Here is a 25,384-nt window from a genome sequence, read left to right as displayed (position 1 = left end):
ACGTTAAAAGTCAGTTGTTTGGGTTATCTGAGGCAGAGGCTACTTAAATTATTGTGTATCCTTAATATTCTAGTAAAAACAAATCTAGAGCTTGTAAAATAAACATACCTCAAAATTCACAGGCAAGTTCCTTTTAAGTGCAATCTCAAAAACTTGGCTTATTTCAGATTTATTGAGATTTTCATCATCTGGTTCTTTTCCGTTAACCTAAAAGAAGCATACTCTATTTAAAATAAAGATCCTATTAAATTGAATTCTATTCATCCAACCAGTTTATTGAACTCTCAAATTTCTAAGTAGTCTAACCTTTACTGCTGTTTTACATGAATGTGTAAAAATGCAGTACACATACTACAGAACTGAAATTTAAGTACCTCATTTAAGGTGTATGTGTAAAAGCTAGTAAACCTTCATATTTGCATGTGCTCAGTACAATGAAGAATAAATGGAATAAGGGCCAATAGGCTTAAAATCTATTTATAGAAATATAAACTGAAATTTTAAATGAATTGATTTCCAAATGGAAGTACCTTTGTGAAATACCATTTACATATGCTGATTGGACATTTGTACCAAAAGCACTAAGACAGTATCAGATAAGAGAAAGGGCAGGAAAAATAAAGAGCCTAAGAATGGGACCGATATGAATAAATGATGGCTAATTAGACCTTGGCATAGCCCTCCTTGTCTTTCGACATGTTCCCTTGCAAGTGCTTCATCCACAGATTTTTCTCCTCTGAACAGTCCCTCAGAAGAACGTACTATGAACAACTTGCCTTAAATCAAATGGTGTACGTCTCTGACGTCTTACACCTGCTGAAAGGACAGCGGTGCCAGCTGGAGCTTACCTACAGGCACTTTTATGTATCGCCAGGTAAAATTTTGACTGTGATTCCAAAAATGTCTTCACTGATGTTGATAACAACATGAGCTAAGAAAGCATGGTAACAGCAACAGAGACATTTTAAGACTAAGTGTCCAGCAGTGATATTGGAAAGATTATGATAAAAAAGAACAGCAATAATTTCAATGATTATATCAGGCCACAATAGTGGTTACGCAATTAGGTTACAAAAGTGATTCATATATTTTATTGGAGCAGCAGAAATATGCTAGAGAGGCATCGTTGATTAAAACTCACTCTGATGTTAGTAAGCATCCTTAATCTCTGCTACTAACAAATTAGATCAAAACATGAAGGAATAGTTTGTTTTTCATGATAGTTCATTTTTCAACACTTACAGCAACTTCTTCCAATCCCAGAAGAAAATAAATAAAATTAATCTGTGGTTTTCACTCCTTCCCACAGTCCCAAGAGATTTTTACATTGTTCTTACGGATTGACCTTGCATTTCAGGTCTGAGTCACAAACGCTCCTGAAGAGCGCACACAGCCCAGCATTCTTTTCAGAATGAAAAGATGTGATATATCTGATCTTCTAATATCACTACCTCATCCAGCCTCCGAACTTGGAGCTATACAAGTTCATAGCACAATCTTCAGGTTTGCGAAAGCTGAGGCCACACGATGGCACCACTCCCACAGGCATAACGCACTGCGCATGTGAAACGTAGAGGACTACACTAGAAGAACCACATACCAACACCTTAGCAGATGGTATTTGGCAAAATTAAGATTGAAAATCGGAATCAAAATTCTTCATCATCAAATTCTAACACCTAGTTCAAAGGCAAGTGGTTGGTTCAAAATGAATAGCATCACATACCCAGAAAAATTATTTGAACTCTTAAGGGCTTATTTTGTTAGGGTCTAAGCGTTACAAAAGTTTAGCAGCAGCATCTCTAGGAATGACTTGTCACTGCCTTTACTCTCAAAACATTAGCACAACTGCTTTAATTACGACTGTTTTTTTTCCCCCTTCTTATAATTTAAGATTTATTCTAGTATTTCAAGACAACTTACAAATTCCTACGTCCTTCCTTGCTAAAAATGACCAGCCAGGTCTTCTCTTTATCTGATTAGATTTTTCCCATTTAAAATCCTTTCAAGAGAATACTAGTGAAGAAATACTATGAAATAATCTGCTGTATTATGGTGTGTACTCTTGACACATTCCAAGGCTGCTCATATGGTTTAAGGCAGGGAGTTTTATTATTAAATGTATTTATCTGAGTAAGTTAACAGAAAAATACCAATTAACAGACTATAGCTATTTGCAAATTATTTTGCCTGTACTTGAGTTCTGGATCAGTTTATAAGTCAAAGATAATCACACATATGCACACACGCTCTCCCTCTTTCTCTCTCCCTCTATACCTAAAGGCAGATGATCTATGAAGTCTTCTGCTTTTAAAATAGTTTGCATGTGTGCATACGCTAAACTTCCCAAGGAATCTATGCTTGTAAATCAAAAGGAGACCACAAATGCAAGCATTTACTATTCTTAGCTTTCATCAAACTGTTCAAATCCTTTTTAACAAGTGAAGAGTCACACAAGGAAATAAAAGTGATATCCTAAAAAGATCCCACACAAATTTTAAAAGTAATATACTCCTTTAAGGGGGATTCCTGCTTTTCTAGGAACTGTTTCAACATGCAGTTCCCCAAAGACTGCTTATAAACAAAACATGAACACCAATGGAGCTGCTGATGAGAACTACATGACTTCAATAAGGCTATCACTCTTTGCTTTCATGTCAACGGTGTAAAGAGCAGCTGACGTTTAACAGGTGAGTTGGAGAAAAAAAAAACAAAACCTTAGAAGCAATGCTGATTTTAGTGTTTTCGGACAAAAGTTAGAATTCTCGTCTAAATCTTGGGCTAGAAAGGTAAATCTGTGCTTTGTCTTCTTTGTCTTTCATTGTGCAAAGTAACCCTGCATTGCCTCCATATCTGCATGTCTTAACTCCAGTCTAGAAACAGATTAATTCAGGTTTGGAAGGGTCCTTTGGAAGTTTCCTAATCCAACTGTCTACTCAAGGTAGAGTCAACTTTAAAATTAAAGCGGGTTGCTCAGGGCTTTGCCCAGTTGAGGCCATATATTATTAAAATCTCTTTCTCTTGTCACTTGCTTCTGGATTCACGTTCTGAGTGCAAGTCTCACTCAAAGCGTGTGAAACAGTCTTCCTTATCGTTAAAGCGTAATCATTTTTTTCAACAATTTCTTCTAACGCATATAGCACGGCTACTAAATATACAAGAGTTCAGGCGTACTCGCACAAAATACACACAAACATACACACGCTTACCTATACGATACACAAAGATAGCTACATTAAAAAGGAACATTATTGGCAACGTCAAACCACAGGTATGAAGTATCAAGATTAAGTCTGCTTGTGCAACCTTAATTTGCCTCCATTGTATACATGCATTATAATATTATTTCTTATGATCTTACATTATTGTATCCTTCAAGGATGTTGCCTCACTGAACGCAAGAATGAACAGTGCTCGCTTAGTGGGAAAACATTCCCTATTTTATCATCTGTGTCCACTGCAAAAATAAATGCTGGTTATGAAGACAATAATTCCTTCATCGGTATCTGCAACACTAATATTTGAAAGCCACAAATATTAATGAACTTAGTACTCAAGTACCAAACCTGAAATGCTGAAGACCTGACTTTTTGGAGTGCTTATATAACAGTACTTTGCATCCAAAGGACTGCTCTCCTCAAACACAGCTGCACTTGTTATTGTTCAGTTTGTAGACAAGTCAGACAACAGCAACACTCCCAACCCCTGTTTCACATCAAAGTTTAGTTTAAGGGACTTGTCTATCATCTCTGTGGCAGGGGGTCACGATAGAATTCAACCCCCCAAGGTAACTTTCAACTGTTTTATTCTTAAAATAATTCTCTCTTCTTGCAATTTCTTGCCTCATTCACTATAGTATTTCCCTCGTCATGTCCTTAAAAAAATAAAAATAAAATAAAAAAGTAGAAGCGCTCTAGATTTACTTCCTTTGCCTCTCAATTCATCCCCTTTACACTGAATGACGTGATATAGAAAAGAATATATGGTCATATAAAGGCAATTACAGTGTTTCTGCTGAAGACCTCACATTTCCCAACTTTAAACATGACGCTACAAATATTCAAAAAGTCACTTGCACATAAACCTTTCTAAAAAAGTGAACAGAAAAAAATTGAGTTACATGTCATCATATGATTTTCTGCAGAGTTGGTCTCCTTAGGTTCAGCGCACAGACCTTTGCTGCCTGAGGTAGAAAAATGACTGATGACAGTAAGTTATCTTCTATGTGGATGAGTGCAAGGAGAGGATATAACATATTAGTGACACAGAATGACAGTACTGAGGAATTCAGGGGACTGAAGCAGACTGTCCCCCTCAGGCTTGACCTCCTTTGCTTGAATACCTCCAGCTTGTCCCTGACCAGCCTCTTATCCTACCACCAGTTCTAGGTTTCAGTGCAGAACTAATCTCCGCTCTTTCAGATTCTGTTTCCAGCATCACTCTTTTCCCCATTAGCCTTTGTATTCCCTTGACTCTTGGTGGCCTCCATCGTTCCATCATCTACATCTCCCCTTTCTCCAGAAAGGCTTTCCGTCACCTGAACCAATATCAGAGCCTCGCAGGCCTCCTCCTTTAACCATCAAACCCAATATCTTTGCCTCATTACCTGGGCAAAGTTGTCTCTCATGAATACACTTGTTTTTTTTCCCTCAGTCTCCTTTGGCTTCACATCTCCTTGGACCTCTTGCTCTGTCAATCCTGGTAGCCCCTAGATAGTTTTTCTGTCTCAGACCCCTTGTTAGCCTTCTTGCCTTGCTAGTCTTCATTTCCCTTTCTCAACAAATAGCCAGACTCTGTATCCAGCAAGTTCTCAGGCTCTCTACTTTGCAAGTTATTTTTCCTAGTCTCCACTCCCTGTTTCTAACCTCACTGGCAATGTCCAATACCCTGATCAGACTCGTCTTCAGAAGTGTCTACGTCATCTGTACCTGATAAAACATTAGTTGCTATATATGCTTCCAGTGCTCATATCCATCAGATGTCTATAGCACTGTTGTGGAAAAATACAACAGCAAAAGAATTAATATAACCTAATTTGAGAAAATTCTATTTCCATTGATTTTTTTAATTAAAATGTCTCTATTGGACACAAATCGTCAACACTACTACACAGAATTAAATTTTGCAACTATAGTCTTCCTTCCAATAAGGAAAAAAATCTACATTGATATTTCACTTTCTCTTAGCAATTTATGCTTACAATACTAAGATCAATTCCCACCTCTGGCTTCTCAGGCAAGGGCTCATTCTGCAGAACTTTCAGTGCTTTAGCAGCTGCATCATGCTTAGCAGCTTGTCTTGTTCTTCCTTTCCCATGAAACTGCTGACCTCCAATTGAAAGCTCAACTTGATAAAGTAAGGGCCCAACAGGAAATGGGTAAAAGTACCTACAAAAGACAGAGATTTAAATAAGCAAAATAGTTTGCTCTATAAGGTAAGCAATTAGAAATGTAAGCTATATGTGGATGAGTCTCTTGGATATCAGTATCAAACTCAGCACTGAAGCACTAATATTAAAAAAGCTAAATTTTGATTTAAAGTCTAAAAGATTTTAGTGAGAGACTTTGAAACCGAATATCGACATTTCTTGTTTTACAGCGTGAACACACTTCGAGCCAACTAGAAGAACAACGAAAGACAGCATAAGCATGCTTTTATAAATCCGGCAGTCCAGTACATTTTGAATTCTCAATTCCTATGCTCAAATGAAATTCTTTAAACTGGAGATGCAATTTAAATAAAGTAAGTTTTAGGAAAACTGTCAAACTGTTTTCCTCACTTTGTCTTTCCCACAGAAAGGAAATAGAAGAAATATTTTTAGCTGTTCACTTAGTGAAGCTGGCTATTTGACAATGCTCTCAAAAAGCATTTCATCATGGGTTCAGCTCCCTTCTTCCTCCCTCCTCCTCAAAGCAAAATCTTTTAAACAGATAGATAGATATTCACGTAGATTATATGTAGATATTCATGGGGTATGCTCATTAAAACCTTTCACATCATAAGCTGGCTATATTTCAAGCTGAATATCCCTTTAAGGCACGTTACATTTTTAGCTAGCATTCAGAAGATAGCATCAAAAGAGCACTCAGATCAACAGAGCGGAAGTACAAAAATAAAAGATTACAATGCCAAAAAATTAAACAACACATACCGTGGAGGATAAGTACCACCTCTCATAGTATAGTTGTAAGTGGATCTCATCCCCGTGTAAGGATCAATAGGTTTGTATACAGGTTTCTTTCCCAGCTTCATGCAAAGTGCATTTAGCTCCACTGTGGGGGTTACACTGTCTAAATAAATAGGAAAATAGAGAGAGTTGTCTAAGTGTCACAAAACACTGCAAAAAAGTAAACTCCATTGCCACCTGAAAGCAGGGAAAAGTGGGCTGAAATTTTGCCATATACATTATTCTTGTGTAAATGCGTTCTGAATATGAACGCCAATGAACACAAAGAAAACGTCTATGCAATGCATATTAAACTAGCAGCCTAGTATGACTGCGAAAGTGACAAATCTTGTTACAAAAAGGTAAGTCTGCTCGTTTTTGAAAAACTGTGAAGCCACTGATGTTTTACAAGTGACTAACAAAGCGGTCTGCAGAACAGTTTCTTTTCCTAGAGAAAAAAAAAATTAATTAAATGGGCATGTTGCAATACCTTTACTTCTGGTGTTTACTGATAATGACTAAATGTTTCTCTTTGTATTCAATGTCTGAAAAAGAGCCTTTATGACTCTTCATTTTCAGACAACAATTTGGCTTTTAACAAGGAAGGTATGCTGCCATTGAGAGATATAAACGTTTCTTTCCACGCAGATCCCTCCATGTGGAGGAAGAACTAATTATTCTTACCTGAGAAAGAACAGTCACATAAACAGTAACACAGGCTCCACTGGCTGAAAAGCCAGTGTTTATTAGCACTATTTTATTATAGGCCAGTCACCAAAAGATGATGAAATTAGGGAACAGATATTCACAGCAAAAAGAAAAAGTTGCTAACTTTTAATATTTTCTCTTTTCATTGTATGAAGTGTTTCTGAAGAAAGAATTTAAACTCTCTTGTACCACCAGTATTTTGGTAAGTTTTAACCACTGGTGAGCATTATAACACTACCCTACTAATTTTAAATTCAATTGACTAAAGGAAAATGCAAAACACTCATCCATGTGCAACTGACATGTGAAGCTAATTTAGATTTAATTTTACATTTTAAAGATAGCTTATAAGCAATCTTAGTAATGTCAGAAACACAACTAGCTACAACTTAACTGCTTTTATACAAATGAACTACCACCTCTCTTTAGAGAAGGACAAACGACGCATATTTCAAAGGTTTTTCAATCCCTCAAGACATATTCAACAGTTTATTTTTCACTAATATTTACAAATAAATCTTTGCCATTAATCTTCTAAATTCATGTCAGAATTACTAAACACATTTATCTGTCCACGTGAAAAATTATTCTTTGCTGTGAATAAATTTCCCATGCATTTTTTTGGTTTGGATTCTTTATTTAGGATTCTTATTTCAAGGTTAAAATAAGCATCTATTCCAGGATTCCACCAAGCATTACAATACAAAACGCTAACTTAAACAGTGGGTTCTTTGAGCTTAGTATGATCTGATGGAATAATCCATAGTTTTAACTTGTTAATACGAATTTTTGTGTTGCCTACAATGATCAAAGATTAAATCAAGATTATGTTCTCACAAAACCTGACAACTACCATTGTTAAATATGAGCAACACAATGTTTATTCATCCTTACGCAACTTTAAAATACACATCAAAACCAGAGGGTCGGATTCTGGGCTCTTTTAGTAATGAGTTTGTCCTGGTATATACCTGGATTCTTTCCTTCAGTACGAGATGGACGAGCTGTAGGTTTAGGGAATTTTGTCCCTTCCAAAGCTTTGGCAGCTGCTGCATGTTGCGCTTTTTTAATACTAGTTCCTTCAGCTTCCCAGTGCTGGTCCCCAAGAGTCAACTGCACTGTAAACACCTAATTAAAAAAAAAAACCACAAGTTTGACTAAGATCTGCACCAGAACTCACATTATTTGTTAGATTCTCCTGCATTGAACAATGACTTTTTTTAGTAATACAAAACTTAAAAGAAAGCTTTGAATACCATATCCTCAATTACCAACCACATTGTTTAGAATCCAAAGACACTTTGAACACCTACATCCCCAACTACTGAACTAAGAATTTCACAAAAATTGTAGCTAGTGACTGTCCTCCATCATTCTACACGAGATCATATAGGCTAAAAAACAAAAGAGGTAATGTGTACAGAGGTGACAGCTACATGGACAGCTGGTATGCCAACCTTATCCTGAACAGCTGCCTTGAAATTCAGACTATATCATTTCCATTTTGCATAACTCAGTCATTGCTTTGACGCTTTTTTTCTTAATTGTATTTTTCAGTAGAACATAGATAATAAGGTCATGTTGTGCCATAAGGGCTCCTACATGCCTACAGGCGTGCACAAACCTATTTGATTATAGAGCAAAGCTCTGTGGCACTTCATTGTACGTATGTGGGATAAGGAAAGATATATATTGCCCTAAATTTTCACAAATTAATCATATAACAGCAAGCCAAGGTCTCCCTGGTAATTAAGTGAAGTTTAATTTTAATCAGAATGAAAACGCAAGTGAACAGAGGCTCTGAATGTTATTCTGATACTTTTTTCTTTCAAATGCAAACCTTGCTTTCTTCCGCACATTGCAGCTGACATTACACATACCTTGCACAAAAGGTTTCAGTTCTTAGTATTATTCAATTCCAAGGCAATTCCTCTACCATACAAAATTAAGACTATTCCATGAAACAGCTCTAAGGAGAGGATGCAAGATTAGATAGACACATACCAGGCTGAATGCCCTTGTCTGTCTTAACCTTACTATTCATACAACACAGATCTTCAGTGAAAGGTAAAAAGTTTAGTAACGCTAAAATTCCCTTCTTCAGCGTTAACGCAACACAAATTGCTGGTATATTTGCTATGTGCCTGTAAAATTATCTCCCTGAATACAAACACAATGCTAGAGGAATTGTACGTTACTGAAATTTTGACACACTGCAAGAGATATGCAACGACTCGGGATGCACACTTGCTGGTCTACCCTAGACATTTATATACTCCCTCTACAAGGAGCTAAAGGTTCTTTCGCTAAAGGAACTGTTTTGGAATAGACAAATATTCAGAAAAAACAGAACGACAGCAAAATAATCTTCAGTTATGATATGCCTAAGGAAGGAGGACAATCCCTCTTAAAAGGGAGCAGTTAAACTCCTTCTGAACAAAATAATGAATTTAGATTTGTACCTCACCAATTATAGGCATACAGAGCACTAGAACTCATTAAGTAGTATTTTTCTAAAGAAAAGCAATTGCCAGAAATCTTCCCATATCTCACAGGATAGTTTGGACTAAAAGTTGGTGGGATTTACCTCAAAATATTAAAACACACCAGAGGAAAAACATAACATTTTTGCAGAGCAAGAGGCAAGATGTAGAACAAAAGGTGAGCATAACATTATAAAGTGATTTCATAATAACACCCAATATTCAATAGAAAACGTGTTAGCAAAGACCAGAACGGACAAATCTTGCATGGTTAAATGAAAGCTGCAAATAAAGACACTCGCCTCACAATGGTGCTATGATAACTCTCCAAAAAGGCCTAAGTTCAACCTTAATATACTTTGGGAACCCAGCTTTTTAGTATGCCTTTAACAGCTCCACACTCCAATTACCTCCAGTACTTGGATCAGCTTCCTATTCCTCTCTATTATTCCGCGTTATCTTGCGCCAGAAGCACACACTTTGCCTTTCCACTTGCAAAGGTGGAAACCAGCAACAGAAACAACAAGAAACTTATATAAGCATTTACCTTAGAATGAGCTGGACCTTGCTCACTCAAAAGCTTATATTCGGGCTGAATCTTGTTGAAACGGGCTAACTCATTCACAAGACACATTGGGGTTTTCTCTTTGGGGTTTGCCATGTTGGAAGGAGCTGAAAGATTACACAAAAAGAGATAAATGGACAGGTAGAAACGACTACTCCTACACTTTTTAATTGAAAAAAATCCTGCACTGCCCTAGCATCTAGATGTCTCCAATACAGCCTTTCCCAGAGATTTGCCAGCTTAGATGTCTCTAGCCATTAGCCAAACTGGTGACAATCTACTGAACTCCGGGGTCTCCAAGCAATGTGCATGCCTGCAATAGTATCATTAAATTTTATGTTTTATTAAAGCCATAACTATGAATTTATGAAGTTAACAGATGCCAGCTTAGATCTTGTGTGCCATAAAATCATCTATATATTCATCATGGTCATTCGTTTTGAATAATTCCCAAAACGTCAGTTTATTTCTTTTTATTTCTCTTGTTTTTACCTATCATCTATTTATTATCTTTTATTAGTTCTATTATCTTTTATTAGCTCTACAGTATATTTATCAATAAACAGATTATAATTGAGCTAGATCAGGACAAAATTGCTTTTCCATTGCTTCAAACTCCAGCCACTGCATTTTTCTATTTATGATTTATTTCCTCTTTTCCAGGAAAGCCTGGAAGAGAATTTTTTTTTAAGCATCCAATTATTATTTCATTTATTGTGCAATATTTTTATTAATAGTTTTTTTTTTTTTAAAAGAATAAAGTCTATGCAGTCTTATATACATCAAGGACACTTGGGAATAATAGTTTTAAAAAAATATTGCAAAACAGAAGACAGCTTTCTGGATACAATCAGATCTTTGCTCAGACACCAATCCCTTAGTGGACATATAGAAAATATGCATTATTTAAACTACTTAAAACAAGTTACTTGTGGGAAAAATTGAGAGCAATGTTTTAAAAGCTTAATTTTTATACAACAACTTTAAGTACTCTTTACTATAAAAAATAATTTAACTCATCCTTAGATCTTTGTAGAAAAGTATCCTTATATCTGTCTCAGTTTCATTCAATAGCTACTGTAGTTACTTTAAAAATATTCTTAAGTACTATTATCAGGACTATACTATGCCAAACTATAGACACTAGGAATACAGACATTCATTAATAGACAGTCAGTCTTACCTGCAGCTGCGTTGGTGGATGTAACAGATGCAGAGGGTAAAGCAGAATTTTGGATAGGTCTACCTGCATTTTCAGAAGGCAAAGAACTAGTAGTGGAAGGAATACTCAAAGGCTGTGAAAGAGACGGGTTCTTATTCAATATTTGGTTCCCTGCAAGGGCAGCAGAAGGGTTCTGAATTTGAACTTGAGACATGTTCACTTCCAACCAGAGCAAATTACTGTAGGTAAACAGCTTTGAATGCAGGCAAACTCAGTGCGATGAAGCCAACTTGTTGACCTAAAATGTTGCAAAGATGAAAAATACAACAAATACAACAAATATTAATATAGTATAGAAGCTTTATTTATGCTTGCTCAATTAAGACTAAATATCCCTCTGCTTTCTACATCACTGAATTCACTTACATAGCAAATCCAGTTACCTAAACTGAGAGTCACTGCTGATACATTGAACACTTTCATGATCAGTTTAATGCATTTTGCCACTTGAAATTGAAGTCTAACTCAAACGCAAGCAATAAATGCATCTTTATAGAATAATTATTCGGAGCATATACCATCTGTTAAAATTATATCCCTTTTTCCCCCCCCACCCATAATCAACAAGGTGAATGCCTAAACATTTATGAGAGGAACACAACTGGAGTCTAGCAGAAAATGCCAAAGTAGCTATTACAAGGAGGAGGGAAGGTATAAGAGCTTACAGACTTTATAAGCTACATGTACGTTGAAGGTTACTTCTAATTGAGCCAGAAAGCATCTCATTCACAGTTCAAGCATCAGGTCAGAGCTACTTGGCCTTGCAACGCTATATCAGGTGTTGAAAGTCCTCATAAGCAACTATGTTTAAAAAAAAAAAAAAAGTAAAATAAATAGAATAACCTCCAAGCAATGAACTTGCACCAGACATTGTGAAATACTGTGATAGGTCTTTTCTCCACTGACAAATTAGTGGTAGATTTCTCTTACATGTGGCTGCAACATTATCTTCATTCTCAGATGGTTCAACCTAAATATACACTAAGAGATTGCCAGTTTGAAGACTATCATTGCTGCCAGAGCTCAGCTGCCCCTATCCTCTTACGATCCACACACCAATCCATTTATTCAAAATAAGTTTTACAGCCAAGTTAAACATACTTTGCACGGAAACACATGCCCTGCTCAACTGCAGATTTCTTTTAGGGCAGCAAACAAAAGTTGACTCTTTCATAATTTATAGAGGAAGAGTAAAAGTGAAATCACTGCTCCAGATACCCCTCGGGAGCTATTAGTAGGGGAGCTATTAGTAGCAACACGACTACACAAGCACTCGCTAAGCTTCAAATTCTGAACTGTGAATGGGCTTCCAACCTAAGAGGAGCAGCAATGAGTCAGGGTGAAGTTTTTAGCTACTTGCTGACAAAACATCTGAGAGGACAACTTATGCTAATACGTTCATGCATACAAAGGCTTTATTTGATCAGAGTAGAGGAAAGACGCTCTGGAAAACAATGTAATACTCTAGTATTAAATTCTTCTCCCCCAACTCCGTATACGCAAACAAACCTACCGCCTGGAATATTTTTACTTTGGAGAACTATCGTAAAGGTGTTAGGCTTATTACATTACTGGTTACATAAGTTTGTTTTTTACTGGAGACAAATTAGTTCACAAGACCTCTTCCATTTACGCCGATTATACTCAAAACAAATCCTGTAATTGACTATTAAATTTGCAGAAGTTACACATTAGGTACTTTATAATTGTGAACAGTGTTAGGAACATTATGGAGCTCCAAGCAGTGGAAAGGCAAAGATGAGAAGTATTTAGAGTAAGACTCCAGGGTAGTAATTTTATAATTGTTAAGTTTAATTCCCAGGAGCATCACCAGAAAGGCTGAAAATGTTCAAATATAATACAACAATAGTAATTGCCTGGATAAGACTATAAAGTCTTGAAGTGCAATACAAAGATGCTAACTCTCTTCTGCTGAAGCGCAATGCCCTTCAAAGCAACTTAACTTACACAGTTTCTAATCCACACGTTCTGAGAAGAAAACACAAAAACGTTTGGCTTTGAGGCCAAGAAAATTAGGATGTTTCAGATCACGCTAGAAAGGAAGTTTGAAATTCTTCTCAGAAAACTCTGCCTGTAAACGCTTCATTTTTAAAGCAAAGCGCTATCCTTCATTTATTTGCTGTTGTCTGGTTTTAGGGAACATGGAATTTCCGCTGCAACCCACATACGTTGAAGACGTTTTCTAGTCAACTGCTACGCAACACAGCGAAGAACGGTATACTTCCAATGACAAAGCTCCACTAAAAAAAAGCATCTCATCAAATCCATTTCTGGCTAGAATTCCCTGGAGGGCTCCTGGGTTCAGGCAGACTGTCATTGGGCATTTGAAATGTATGGACATTTCCCGCTTATTATTTTCTACTTAGGAACGGTATGCAAAAGACATTGTCACCATTACAAATTACATATGATTTGTAATGAAGTGCAGTACCTAATTTAGTTATTAAGTTACCAAAGCAATTCTTTTGTGCACAAAGGCAGGCTTCCACGATCCTCGTCACTGATGTTCTTTTTGTTTCTTAAACAAAACTATTGTGTTCACAAGAACGTGAACAGTGTGATTTTATAAACGTTTCTAAAGTTGCATTCTACCTAGAAATACCCTAGAGTTTTGAAGAGGGTTATAGTAGGTCTACCAATAAGCAGAATTTTAAAAATTTAGACAGTTAAATTTGGCTGTAAAAATGAGACCTACTCTGCGTGCTGCCCACTTGTTATTCCAAACGGTCTGCTCAGCTTCATACGGTTACAAGCTGGATGTATGCAGTAGAAGTTAGGTAATCCACGACCATTATAGCCACCAGAAATGAATTCCACTAAGCAAATTACGAGACAACTTTCTAGATAACTGTGGTGCAAAATTAATTGATTACATCTAGTTCTCTAAATAGACATTACAGTCCACAAAAATACTTGCATAAATTACAACTAGAGAGATTCAGGTCCTCGGCAAGAGGTCACAGTTACTTACAATAAACCCAAAAGAAACAATACCAAGTAGCAGGGCTACAGGTAAGTAACACAAATGCACTATATATCCCACCATATAAGAAATTTATTTTGCTAAATGTTCATGGACCACAATGAAATTAATGCACCTTTAAAAAGTACTGGATACTTGACTTCTTAAGAAAGCTAGGGTGAACAAACCCACACTTTTGTCAAAGCAACAAAATAATGCAGCGTAAGACTTCCACGGAAATTGGAAAGATTACCTAGCTTAAGCTCCTTTGCAGCTTAAATATTTTGTCAGTATTTTTGATGAGTATGAAAGTCAATTCTACAAACTTTTAGAATAAAAACTCATTCTGCAGTTTCATAAAGAAACAGTATAAAGCTGTGGATGGTAGTTAAAAATGATATAAAAAACAAGGCTGCTCACTCCACAGACAGTTTAGTGTAGAATACAATAAATCTCTGTCCCCAGAAGTCTCAGCCTCCTGGATCAAAGAAAACAAGTTCTGCAAAATACAAACTGAACTGTATCAACACAACCCCCGAACAACTGTTAAGACATTTTACAGTGAGGATGTCGGTACACACTTTACAGCAAAATCCAACATTATCATTGGACTTGTGTTGAGCTCTTTATATGCTGCGATTCAGCTTAAAAACGTTAGCAACAAATTATTTTAAAGTTTACTTGTATGCCTTTCTCTTGTCCTCATCCTCTTTTACTCACATGATACTAGTCAAACCTCTATATTGATCTCCCTAAAGTGCCCTAGTATTTTTTTTTCCCCAAGAAGGGAGGTCCCTGACAAGGATATTATTAGTTCACTTTCTAAATTTACTGTAGAGCACTAGCGGATAGCACCTCACGTCAGTGCAGCTCAGCCTGTTCCTGCCAGACCTCCCCATCAAGAGACCACCAATGTTAAGTCAGAAAAACCTTTTCTTCAAACACCTCTGGACAGAATCATATTCAGGACAGACAATTCAGCCATTCTCCACAAAACCTATGAAGGCTGGAGCTCACGTCCTAGTGCCTGAAAAAATAAGGTTTTGGAAACTGATCCAATTGTGAACAGACTTCAGTTGTTCACGTTCCACTACCAGACAACAAAATCACTGCAGACGTGTTCGTAGGTCATAACCTGCTTATTCTCAGCTTAGAGACCAACTGCTCACCTTCTTAGACAAGGTCTGGCCACTCAGACACGTTCAATAAACAGACTAGGAAGGGCCTAGGAAGGCACTTTAAGCATACCTCTTGGGAATCACCACGTGCCTCCCCAGCCTTGCCAGCCACTGAACTGGAAGAGTTCAGCCCTCATGTATCTTCTGCAAATCCAAAAGACTTCAATCTCATGAGAAAGCAAACGACAAGGGTGTAGGCATAGCTTACTTTCTGCATCTGTACAATGGCAACAATCCCACCCACCCTTCTTTGCAAAATGCTTCAAAATTACAAGCGTTACCATGAACGAGGCTACCATGAACTGATGACCAAACTTACTATGCAAATATTTGACATCCAGAGCCGTTAATTTTGCGAGAAATGGGGGGGGGGGGGGGGGGGGGGGGGGAAATCAGGAAGCAATATCACATGCGTGTTCCTTTCCATGATCGTTTCTAAAAGTAGACGAAGAAAAAGCAGCAATGCCTATCAGAAAAGAAATTGTAAGGAATCAATAAGCTAAATCTTTACATGAAATGGAAATGGGAAGACTGCAGAACACACTGTTCCTCAAGATTTATCCCCATGACATTCGAGCAGCTGGATACCTGGGTATGCCCGTCTTTTTCTACAGCTGAATAGAAATTTATTACCAGGAAGAGCACCGAGTTAGAACGCACATACAAATTTTCAATCAATGTATTTTTTTAACCTGTCTCTATGAGCGCTTGTTTCTGCATAAATTGTTATATCAACTTCTTTCTCCTCAGTATTCAGTAAAACAGTTTCACGTTTTTATATTCAGATCAAAAGTTGAATCTACTCTACTCTTTCAGAGTTAATTAGACCAAAGCAATGTTTCACAAATTCGCTTTCATCAGTAGATATTTAAAATACTTCATGAATTGTTAAAATTGCACTGTATAAATTTCTGATGATTTTAGAAACTACAGAGTAGCTTACAAGATTATATATTACAAGCTTATATATAACAAATATATATTCTCTTTTTAAAAAATATTTGGCTCAGACAATTTCAAAGAACTGTGACAAAACAAACTGGAATTTTGTTTGTAATTTTTCAGCTACTTGCGTAGCTTATGATACTGCAGTTGATTTGTGTAAGGTAATGCATTGAGGTATAAGAACTTACCCTTCCTCATTGCACATGTTTAATTATAGGTTATGTTTTGGAATAATAAAAGGGTTTACAACGGTTTTACAAAGTATTGTGCTCTATACCCTACAAGAGGTTTACAAAATCCTTACTATGCAAGCAAAAGCACCATAACCTAGAAAGTTGAGACTAACAGTTTATAAAGGTTCTCTTGGTGCATAGAGAAGCTAAAAAGATCCTAGTATTTCAGGTGATTTTTCCACGTAATTAGGACTGGGCTACTTCAAACATTTCGAGACAAATACTACCCACAGTAAGTGACCCCTAGCAACGCCTCCAGTATTGTGTACAACTCACCGCCACTCGCACAGACGGACAGACAGGTGAACGAACAAGTGTTTTGCTCCCACCCTATCTCTCACTCATAAGTTAATCACACAACTTGCTCCTTTCCCACTTTTCCACACTTTTTCATTGACCTATCAAAAGTGCTAATCCAGAGATCCAGATTTCAAATTTAATCAGGACTTTCATGCTAGAATATTAGCCTCATGAAAACAAGGGCTGCCATCAAATATTTCAATGTTCTATGGATAATAATAAACTTCAAGAGATGGACAGGAACACTTTTCCTCATTTCAGTTTTCTGTTTTTGATTTTCCCCCTTTTTTGCCCGTCAAAGCCTGGCGTATTCCCAGAATTTCTGGCTACACTAAAATGAAAAGCTCAAAAGTCACTATGCTAACAAACAGGCAAGCAAAGAAATGCAAAAAGATGTGAATGTGGTCTCACTCCACTCCAAAAAAAAAAAAAAAAAAAAAGGAAGTCTTCCTATATAAAAAGGAATGTATATATTCCTATAAAAAGGAATATTTTCAGACAAAAGTTCTCTTGGGGCTTTTTTGTACTGTAATTGCCAAAGGCATTGCAAATAGAAGCTTGAGGGTCAAACAAACAACAGCCACTTCCTGTGGATAATCATGCTTTACCACAACTTGTGGTTTCTTCGATATGGTGCAAATAAAAGGTAGGAAACTTTAACCTTTTAAGCAAGTTTCCTGTACCTTTAGGAGATGCAGACAGTGAAGTTTTGGATTAGTTCTGAAAAGGATATTTACGATGGAGAATGCCTAAAAGGAAAAACAGAGTTAGCAGTTTGCTTCCTAAGGCTACAAAAAGAATTTCTGTAGTAAACGTCTCCTGACCGCACTGCTTGCCCCTCCGTTTGGGGGGCAAGAACTCAGGAGCATTAAATTCTCACTGACAGACTGTTCAGCAGAGCTACGTTTTTCCAAGTAGAAATTCCAACTTGATTCAACAAGCCTCCTTCCTCGCTCTTTCCCTAAACCCAAGTGGTCTTCCTTACACAAACAGTGGAGTCTGTCGATAGGGCGCGTTGCAGGATTAAGGGTCACTTGCAAACTTATTCTTCCATTGCAAGACTTCCAGTGCTACAGAAGTTGACCTGCTTCCTAAAAGCCCTAAAGATCAGATGCTGAAATTAAATCCAGACCTTAATTTACAAAATCAAGCTAAAAGCAAGGCACCAACCACAGAAAGTTTGGCAGCTATTAACTGCAAAAATCTCATACAAATTTTAACATTTTGGCTGCATTTCCAGTCTAATGATCGTTTCACTCACAAATAGGTACATGAAAGCAATCTAGTTGAAAACATTTTAGAACAATTTTTTTTCAGTACCAAATATGAAACCTGTTACTTGCATGAACTGTTCTAAATGGAAATCAAAACTTATTTTATTCTGATTACAAATGTAGCACAAAGCGTTTAATCTTTCTTTTCCATAAATAAAGCCAACTGGGTACAGACAGCTAGCAACATTACTGCCAGCAGCAAAACAGTAAGTCCTCATCCTTGATTAAGGTTAGAAGAGGACTTAGGATAAGCAAGCACTCAAATTTACTTCAGGTGGTCATTTAAAAATCCTACAACGTATCTCAGGACTGTAACCAGTTCTCTTGGAGGAATCACGGACAGCAGATGAGGATACACATGTCCGAGAAAAGGCAGGCAGGTGCCTATTTTCTAAGGACTGCAAAGAAGAAAAATATAACCTACATGAAAAATACTGAAGGATTTGGGTTTGTACCTGCTAAAGACGACAGGGCTGGCTGGGGCCATGATAATCAGCACTCTTCCAGGACATAACACATTGCTGGTATGGAAAAGAATAATTCATTTTTTATGCTTAAAGTGACATATAAAGAGGTAACGTGCTTAAAAGTACATCAGAAAAAAAGCTTTCTGATAGTAATTATTGAAGTATGCCACAATATACTGCTGTGGGTGACAGAGGGGACTTCATTCCTGGCAAAGTTTAAGAAAACAGTGGATAAACATCCATTAAGAATGACGTTGCTATAACCGACACTGCAGAAGGACGGACCAACTTACCTTCTTGCAGAAGTCCCTACCAGCCCTAGATTCCTGCAACTGTGTCTATACTTTTGTCTACCCGACTGTAATAGTACATCTTCTGCTCTGGTGTTTCTTACTCTTATCAGAGGAAGACAACAGCCTTGTGGCTAAACAACAGGTTTTGCAAAAGGGGGGATCTACTTTCCAACGCTGGTTGTACCACAGACTCGCTCTGAACTCCGACAAGTGACTTGAAAATACAACACAGACTAAATTCTCAAAGAAATTCATTTTATTCATAGTCAGGACCAGACTACAGAAAGGTGTCCTATTCCTTAAGATGTGCACCTTTGGAGGGCCACAAGTTATTACATTCTAATTATGCTACTTGTTACAAACTTGCATATGTATCCCATTAAAACATTCCTTGCACTCATTCATGAACTACCAGCATCAGAGAGAGCTTTTTATGGAATGAGAACAAAGTACAGTGAGAAACAGAACGGATACCAGATAAAACCATTAGGATTCAAACTACAAGCACTTCTTGAGATCACCGACCAAAATCACATCACAAACAATATCTAAGAAAAAAAGTTTTACCAAAAGGAACCGAGAGACTAAACTTAGCACTAATTTCTTTCTGAAACTGGATACTTCACAATATATTGCATCTGAATAGTTGCTGACCCTTCAGTTACACAGCAAACACGACTAATTTTTCCTCATCAACAACTAACTCTGTTCATAAAGCAGGAAATTCCATTTACCCCTATTTCACATACACTCTAAATACTCACATTAACGGTAGCCTTATAATATATGACACAAAACTCTGAAACATTTACTTCTGCAACAGTGTTTAAAAACAATATCTAACTATTTATAATTGAATAACTTAAATAAAAAGGCACTACCAATTTTGCAGGCTTAAGGTTATTTATACAAAACATAAAACACGCTGGCTGAGTAACACTTTCTTTTTAGAAATCTTTTTCTATGATATTCAGGCAAGGCTTTGACTAGTGAAGGTACAACTCAAAGGCAGCATTCACTGAATAAAAGGATGAGGCTCAAAATTCATGCAGTTCATAATCTGCATGTTGCTTATTGAGTATAGGGAAGATGAATTTCCAAGGGCAGAAAACATTAAATATTAAGCAAATCAGTCAAGGAGCTAAGATATGGATCATTAACAAGAGAACAGGTGATGAAAAGCTAAAGTTTTCAGGTAAAATGTGAGGGAGAAAAGGGAACTAGCAGATGTGCATATAAACCAGGCAGTTCCAAACATGATGCAAAAGAATAAATCAGAAAGCAGTGAGACAATCATGAATAAAGACAAGTGGTTAGAGGCTTACATCTAGTTGAATTAATTAAATACTTTGCGATAGTACTAATATTTTTATTTTTATGAACTAGAACAGGTCTAAAAGTAAAGATACTGACTTGTTAAAATTATCTGACTACAGTTAACATACATAATTGATGCACATATCTTCTCTACTGTTCCTGTCATGTCTTCAAAAAAATCCAATAAAATAAACAAGCCTCTGATAAGAGTCCAGACTAAGCAATCGAAAGAATGTTTTGAAAAGTTTGTATATCCTCAGAATAAAGCTGCTGTTTTTCAGTGGGATCTGAGAGGCAGAGCACAGTTTTCAGTTTTGTTTTGGCCCTGTATAGTTAGAGTAAGACAATATCACAAATTAACTTCAATATATGAATATTTTAATTTTGACAAAAAATACTTTGACTGACTGGTGCTGAAAACAGACAGTCAAAAATAAGTAGTGATAAACATCATGAAAGATTTCGTACAAACAAGGAGTGGAACTTTAATGGAATTCTTCCTTGCATACATCGCATAAAAAGATTTTATAATGAAATTCTGATCCAAAAGTAGAAATGGAATATATGGCAAAGAACTCAACCCATCTACTCTTAAACTTTCACTTAGATAGGGCAGACATCCAGTTGATGTACAATAGTTAATATCTCTGCGATAGTTTGCACATACACATTTGTTGCCTATACAAGATGATCGATATATAATTGGAGATTACTTTACAACTTCATGGTCAGAGCTGCATCGTTAAAACCCAAGGTTTGATGTTCATTAGTATTAAAAAAAATGCATCTCTGCCAGTATGATCGGGCAATAACATAGTGAACTAGTTAGAAGGCAGATTTTATAAATATACTATCCCAAAAGTAGACAAAAGGCGGTCACTTCTGTTCAGATATTTCACTATGTTGCTGTATGAGATGTAAAGAGCAGAGTTTCCAGTTTTCCTCTGATCCTTTATAGTTAAACCTAGCCACCTTTCCCATGTTCCTCCTAGGTTTGCCTTAAACCAGACAGAAAAACAAAGATAAAAAAAATCCCAACACACAGACAAATCAGAAAACCGGCTGTCAACATTACTAGCTACAGCATTACCTAGGTAGACAGCTCCAATCAATCAAGCCCTGTATAACCCGCAGGACAGACAGATACAGCACAAACATTCAAAAGAAACCTGTTGCTGTCACATCTCCCCAAAAACTTAGCACCACGGGCAAAAGACAGAGGGGGAAAAACAAGCCAGCCTGTGACAGCCACGGCTGCCAAACCTCGCAGGGGGGAAGGAGAGAGTCTGCGGGCGCCGGTGCTCAGGCAGAGACGATGCTGCTAACGCCTGCAGCCTCGGTGTTTGCAGCATGACCTGCGCAGGAGGGAGGCTGTGGGACTCCGCGGCCGCCCCCGCCTCGAGCGCCGCAGCTGCCCCCTTTTGCCAGGGACGACAGACTGGTCTAGCTCCGACTACGGAGTTTTGCTGCCGCAACCGTTTGCCCCAGAGACTCTGAAGGAGCCTGTTACTGCTGTCACCTGCTCGGGGGGAGGAGGACGCCTGCAGGCACCGCTCCAGGGGGGCCGGGGAGCCCGGCAGAGCCGGGCCACCGCCCGCCCGGCCCCGGGGGCGGCCAGCGCGCCGCCAACGCTGTCACGGGCCGGCCGGCCGGGGGGTGCCGCCGGCCGCGCACCGCCGCCAGCCCCGTCCCGCGGCGCTCGGCGGAGCCCGCTCCCGCCGCCGCTTCTCCCGCGCGGGTCGGCGGGGCCCCCCGCGCCCCCGGAGCGCCGCTGCGGCCGCCGGGGCAGGGAGGGCTGCGGCGCCGGGGGCCGCGCTGCCGCCGCCGCCCGCTCCGCCGGGCAGGCCCGGCCCGCTCGGCGCCCCCCGCGCGGGCGCTGCCCCGAGCCGGCCCCCACGGGCGGCGGGGGCCGCCGCGCCGCCGGGAGCGGGGCAGGGCAGCGCCGCGCGCGGGCGGGCGGGCGGGCGGGGGGCGCGGGGCGCGGGCGCGGCGCGGCCCGTCCCGCCGCGGGGCCGCCCCCTGCCCTGGGCGCCGCCGGCGCGGCCCCCGCTAGGCCCCGCCGCCTCGGCGCCGGGGCAGCGGCGTCGCCTCGCCCTCACCTGGCTGCCTGGGCTGCGGCTCCCGGGCCGGCTGGTGCTGCGGGCCAGCGGGCGGCTCAGTCCATGGGCCGGGTCCCGGCGGGCCGGGGGGGGCGAGTCGCGGCGGCGGCGGAGGGAGGCGGCGGGCACAGGGCAAACACTAAAGAGAATGAGCGGGGCCAGCTCCGGCCGGGGAGGAAGTGACGGCACCGCGCCGGGAGGACGGAGTGGGAGGAGGAGCGGCCCAGTAGCCAATCGGAGACAGCCGAGCCCCCGCGGGCGACGCCTCCCGCCGCCCTCTCGGCCAATGAGCTCGCGGACCGGCTCGGAGCACCGCCTTCTTCGAGAGGACTACAACCCCCGGCGTGCATCGCGGCCGGCCTCGGGACGGAGGAGACTACACGTCCCGGCGTGCCCCGCGCTGGCCGGGCTTTCGTGCCCGGCCAAGATGGAGGCGCCGGAGGGAAGGAGCGGGGCTGGGCGGCTCCTCCGGGCGCTCTCGGCCGCCTCCTTGGCGGGCTCGGCTCCCTCCGCGCGGACCGGGGAGCCCCTTTGCGGGAGCGGTCAACGTTGTGCCCGCTGCGGCCATGCACCGGCACCGGCAGGTCTTTCCCCCAGCCCTTTAGTGCTTCGCGCTTCGTTTCTATTTTAAAATAAAGGCAAGAAGTGTATTTAAAATATCCCTTTTCAGCTTGCAGTATTGTATTTCACTGGCAATGGGAATCTGAACGAAAAGCCCCGCGCGTACTTGGCCCCCTCGGGGAAGCCTGGTCTGCCAGGCAAAAGAAAAATCGAGGCTGAAGGCACCAACACCGCTGCTGCCTTCCCATTGACTATTAGCGTGAAGGTATTTTCGCATAAGGGGTTAATAGAGAATGCCAGCCCGCGCAACTGTGAAAGATTATTTAAACAAACAAAAAAAACCCTCGCATTTCAAAGCGTGGGTGGGAAGGAAAAGCCGTGCTGAACCTAAGAAGATGCACAAGTGCAGGCTGTAAGTACAGGCAAAAAGCTCTGAGCAGCTATTGCCCAGGAAGAACCCCACACCCGGGGTGTTCGGTTGTACCCAACTGCCATCGTTCAGTCCAGCAGCTAACTGTGGTACTTTCCCGTTCAAGCACTACGCTTGAACCTGGAGAGCGTATGTAAAACGCATAACAAGCTAAACCTATTTGTTTAATTTTTATGCACAGCTTTAATCTACCCTGATCTTCACTAATCTCTTTGCAGCTATGTCCCCCTCTTCCCCCCCTCAACACTGCCGATAATTAACTGCCACTAACTTAACCTTGGCTCTCAGTTACTTTGTGATTGCTCGCTCTTGAAATCACTACCTGGAGTAAATTCACATGTGTTAGTTTAAGCCAAAAAGAAGATAGGTACCTATCTGTTTCACATTAGGAACGCAAAAATTCCAACATGCTGCTATTGAAGCCTGTGTTTTCTAGTAATTTTAGATTTGTCATATAAATTAAGCCATTAAATGCTGTTACGTTCCTTCAGATACAATCAATCCCTAGCTAGTGAAAGAGTGAAAACTACAGTAACAGCCATGTAGCTGACCAGTTAACCTCCGACATCGCGGGTTTCCCTTCCTGAGTCACTGTAGCAATCAAAATGCCCTACAAGATTTAAACAAACATTATCATTAGGCTTAAATATTTTAAAGAGAACATTTTCCTAACCCGTATGATTTTAAAGCAGTAGGCCTGTTCTTGTTATAACAAGTATGCACTACCAAAAAAGCTAGCAAAAATGCAATACAGTATCAAACAGTCCCCAGTCCTGCTAGAATAAGTCAATCCATGCTGTTAGAAAAAGATACTATGAGAGCTTTTTGTTTTAGAAATAATTTATCTCTCTTCATAGGTAAAAATACATTTTAAGTTACAAGGCTGCATTTAAACCCCGTGGCACCATTAAATTGCAAATCAGTAATTTCTGCCTCTGTTCAGTGAATAAAACGTGGCATCCAGCCCACCCCATCTATTAACCATGTAGCGTAATTCTACAGCAAATGCGAAGGCCTTCATATTTAGCGGGGAAGATCACAAGTACAAACATTTCAGCAAAAACTAATTAGAAATAAAAAACATTATACCTAAAGTTCCATATCCATCCATGTCTTTAATACTGGTATGGATGTCAAAGACACCATAAAGAAAATACATCATACACTTAAAATAATTGACAATATAGCATTTAAAAGACATTCTCCAGTATATAAGCATATATATATAACCCATATCACATTTAAACACCTCTTCATATGTTCTTGTGGTCTGTTGCATAATAATATGTGCTGTTAGATGCTTTAATTATGCCAAGCCAGCAACAGTTATATTTCAGAAGGAAACGAAACTTCAACTGTTGTATAATCATTACTGCAAGGCTTAATGATGTCTAAAAAAGAAACAGCATTTGTGCATTTTGTAGATTTTTAGGTGGAGATAGGGAAATACAAAGCTAGATTTTTTCAGACTGAATTATATTAAAAATTCAATGTTATGGGGTTTTTTTCCAGAAAATTGTAAGCACTGGGGTAGGAGCAGAACCTGCATAATTGGACCAAAAAGTATCTGCAGCCAGATTACAAAGTTGAATGTAGTTTAAAGCAAATATACATGTAATTCAAAAGTCTGAGGAACACTTGGCAGAACATCTCAAATACCCAACACATTTGTTCTTTCTTTTGAAGGATGAGATTTTTACTCCCCTAGTATGCATATGATTTTTACTTTTAAAAAATGTTACAAAAGACTTCCACTCTTCTTTATGCAGCAGTTAAACAAAGCTTTAGAGAGGGACAAAGAGACAGAGAAGGACAGAGACCTATTTCTAGCTAATAATTTGCAAAATATTTGATACTTTTGTTTTCTTGCATGAAAATTTTAAGGAAACAATACTGTAATTACAATATTTTCAGATGTTCATGTAGAAATCTGATACTTGTAATGCATATATTTAAATACTTCAAAATATCCCTTATATCAGGCACAAAACCAGATTTTTTTTTTTAATCAGGAAGATAAATATATGAACTAGCTTTGCTAAAACCCCTTTCATTCTGCTTTCCTGACATGTTACTCATGTGTAACAAAATATCTCTGTCACTTTCTATTCTTTTTAAGATTTATTACTTTAATAAAGTATTTACTCCTATATTATATGA

The 25,384-nt window shown here is 39.2% G+C and overlaps 1 protein-coding gene across 10 annotated transcripts in view; it reads right to left on the bottom strand.

The window, feature by feature from the left end:
- STAU1 (staufen double-stranded RNA binding protein 1) overlaps nucleotides 1–22,428 on the bottom strand; it is a 34,002-nt gene extending 11,574 nt beyond the window's left edge. For 2 of the 10 annotated variants that reach the window (XM_068911948.1, XM_068911954.1), the window contains exons 1-7: nucleotides 22,234–22,428; nucleotides 11,106–11,382; nucleotides 9,905–10,029; nucleotides 7,846–8,002; nucleotides 6,152–6,290; nucleotides 5,222–5,387; nucleotides 109–207 (exon numbers count right to left, since the gene is read on the bottom strand). In XM_068911948.1, coding sequence (XP_068768049.1) covers nucleotides 109–207; nucleotides 5,222–5,387; nucleotides 6,152–6,290; nucleotides 7,846–8,002; nucleotides 9,905–10,029; nucleotides 11,106–11,298 — 879 coding nt within the window. In that variant the 5' untranslated portion in view covers nucleotides 11,299–11,382; nucleotides 22,234–22,428. Of the gene's footprint in view, nucleotides 1–108; nucleotides 208–5,221; nucleotides 5,388–6,151; nucleotides 6,291–7,845; nucleotides 8,003–9,904; nucleotides 10,030–11,105; nucleotides 11,383–18,512; nucleotides 18,574–22,233 lie in introns of those variants that run through there. The other 8 variants (XM_068911947.1, XM_068911953.1, XM_068911951.1 and 5 more) reach the window with 6 other exon arrangements.
- Between the last annotated feature and the right edge of the window lie 2,956 nt (nucleotides 22,429–25,384).

The sequence above is a fragment of the Struthio camelus genome, chromosome 18, assembly GCF_040807025.1.
Source record: "Struthio camelus isolate bStrCam1 chromosome 18, bStrCam1.hap1, whole genome shotgun sequence".
In the NCBI taxonomy this organism is placed as follows: Eukaryota; Metazoa; Chordata; class Aves; order Struthioniformes; family Struthionidae; genus Struthio; species Struthio camelus.
Note: the sequence above shows the minus strand (reverse complement) of the source record. Positions and strands in the feature narration are given on the sequence as shown.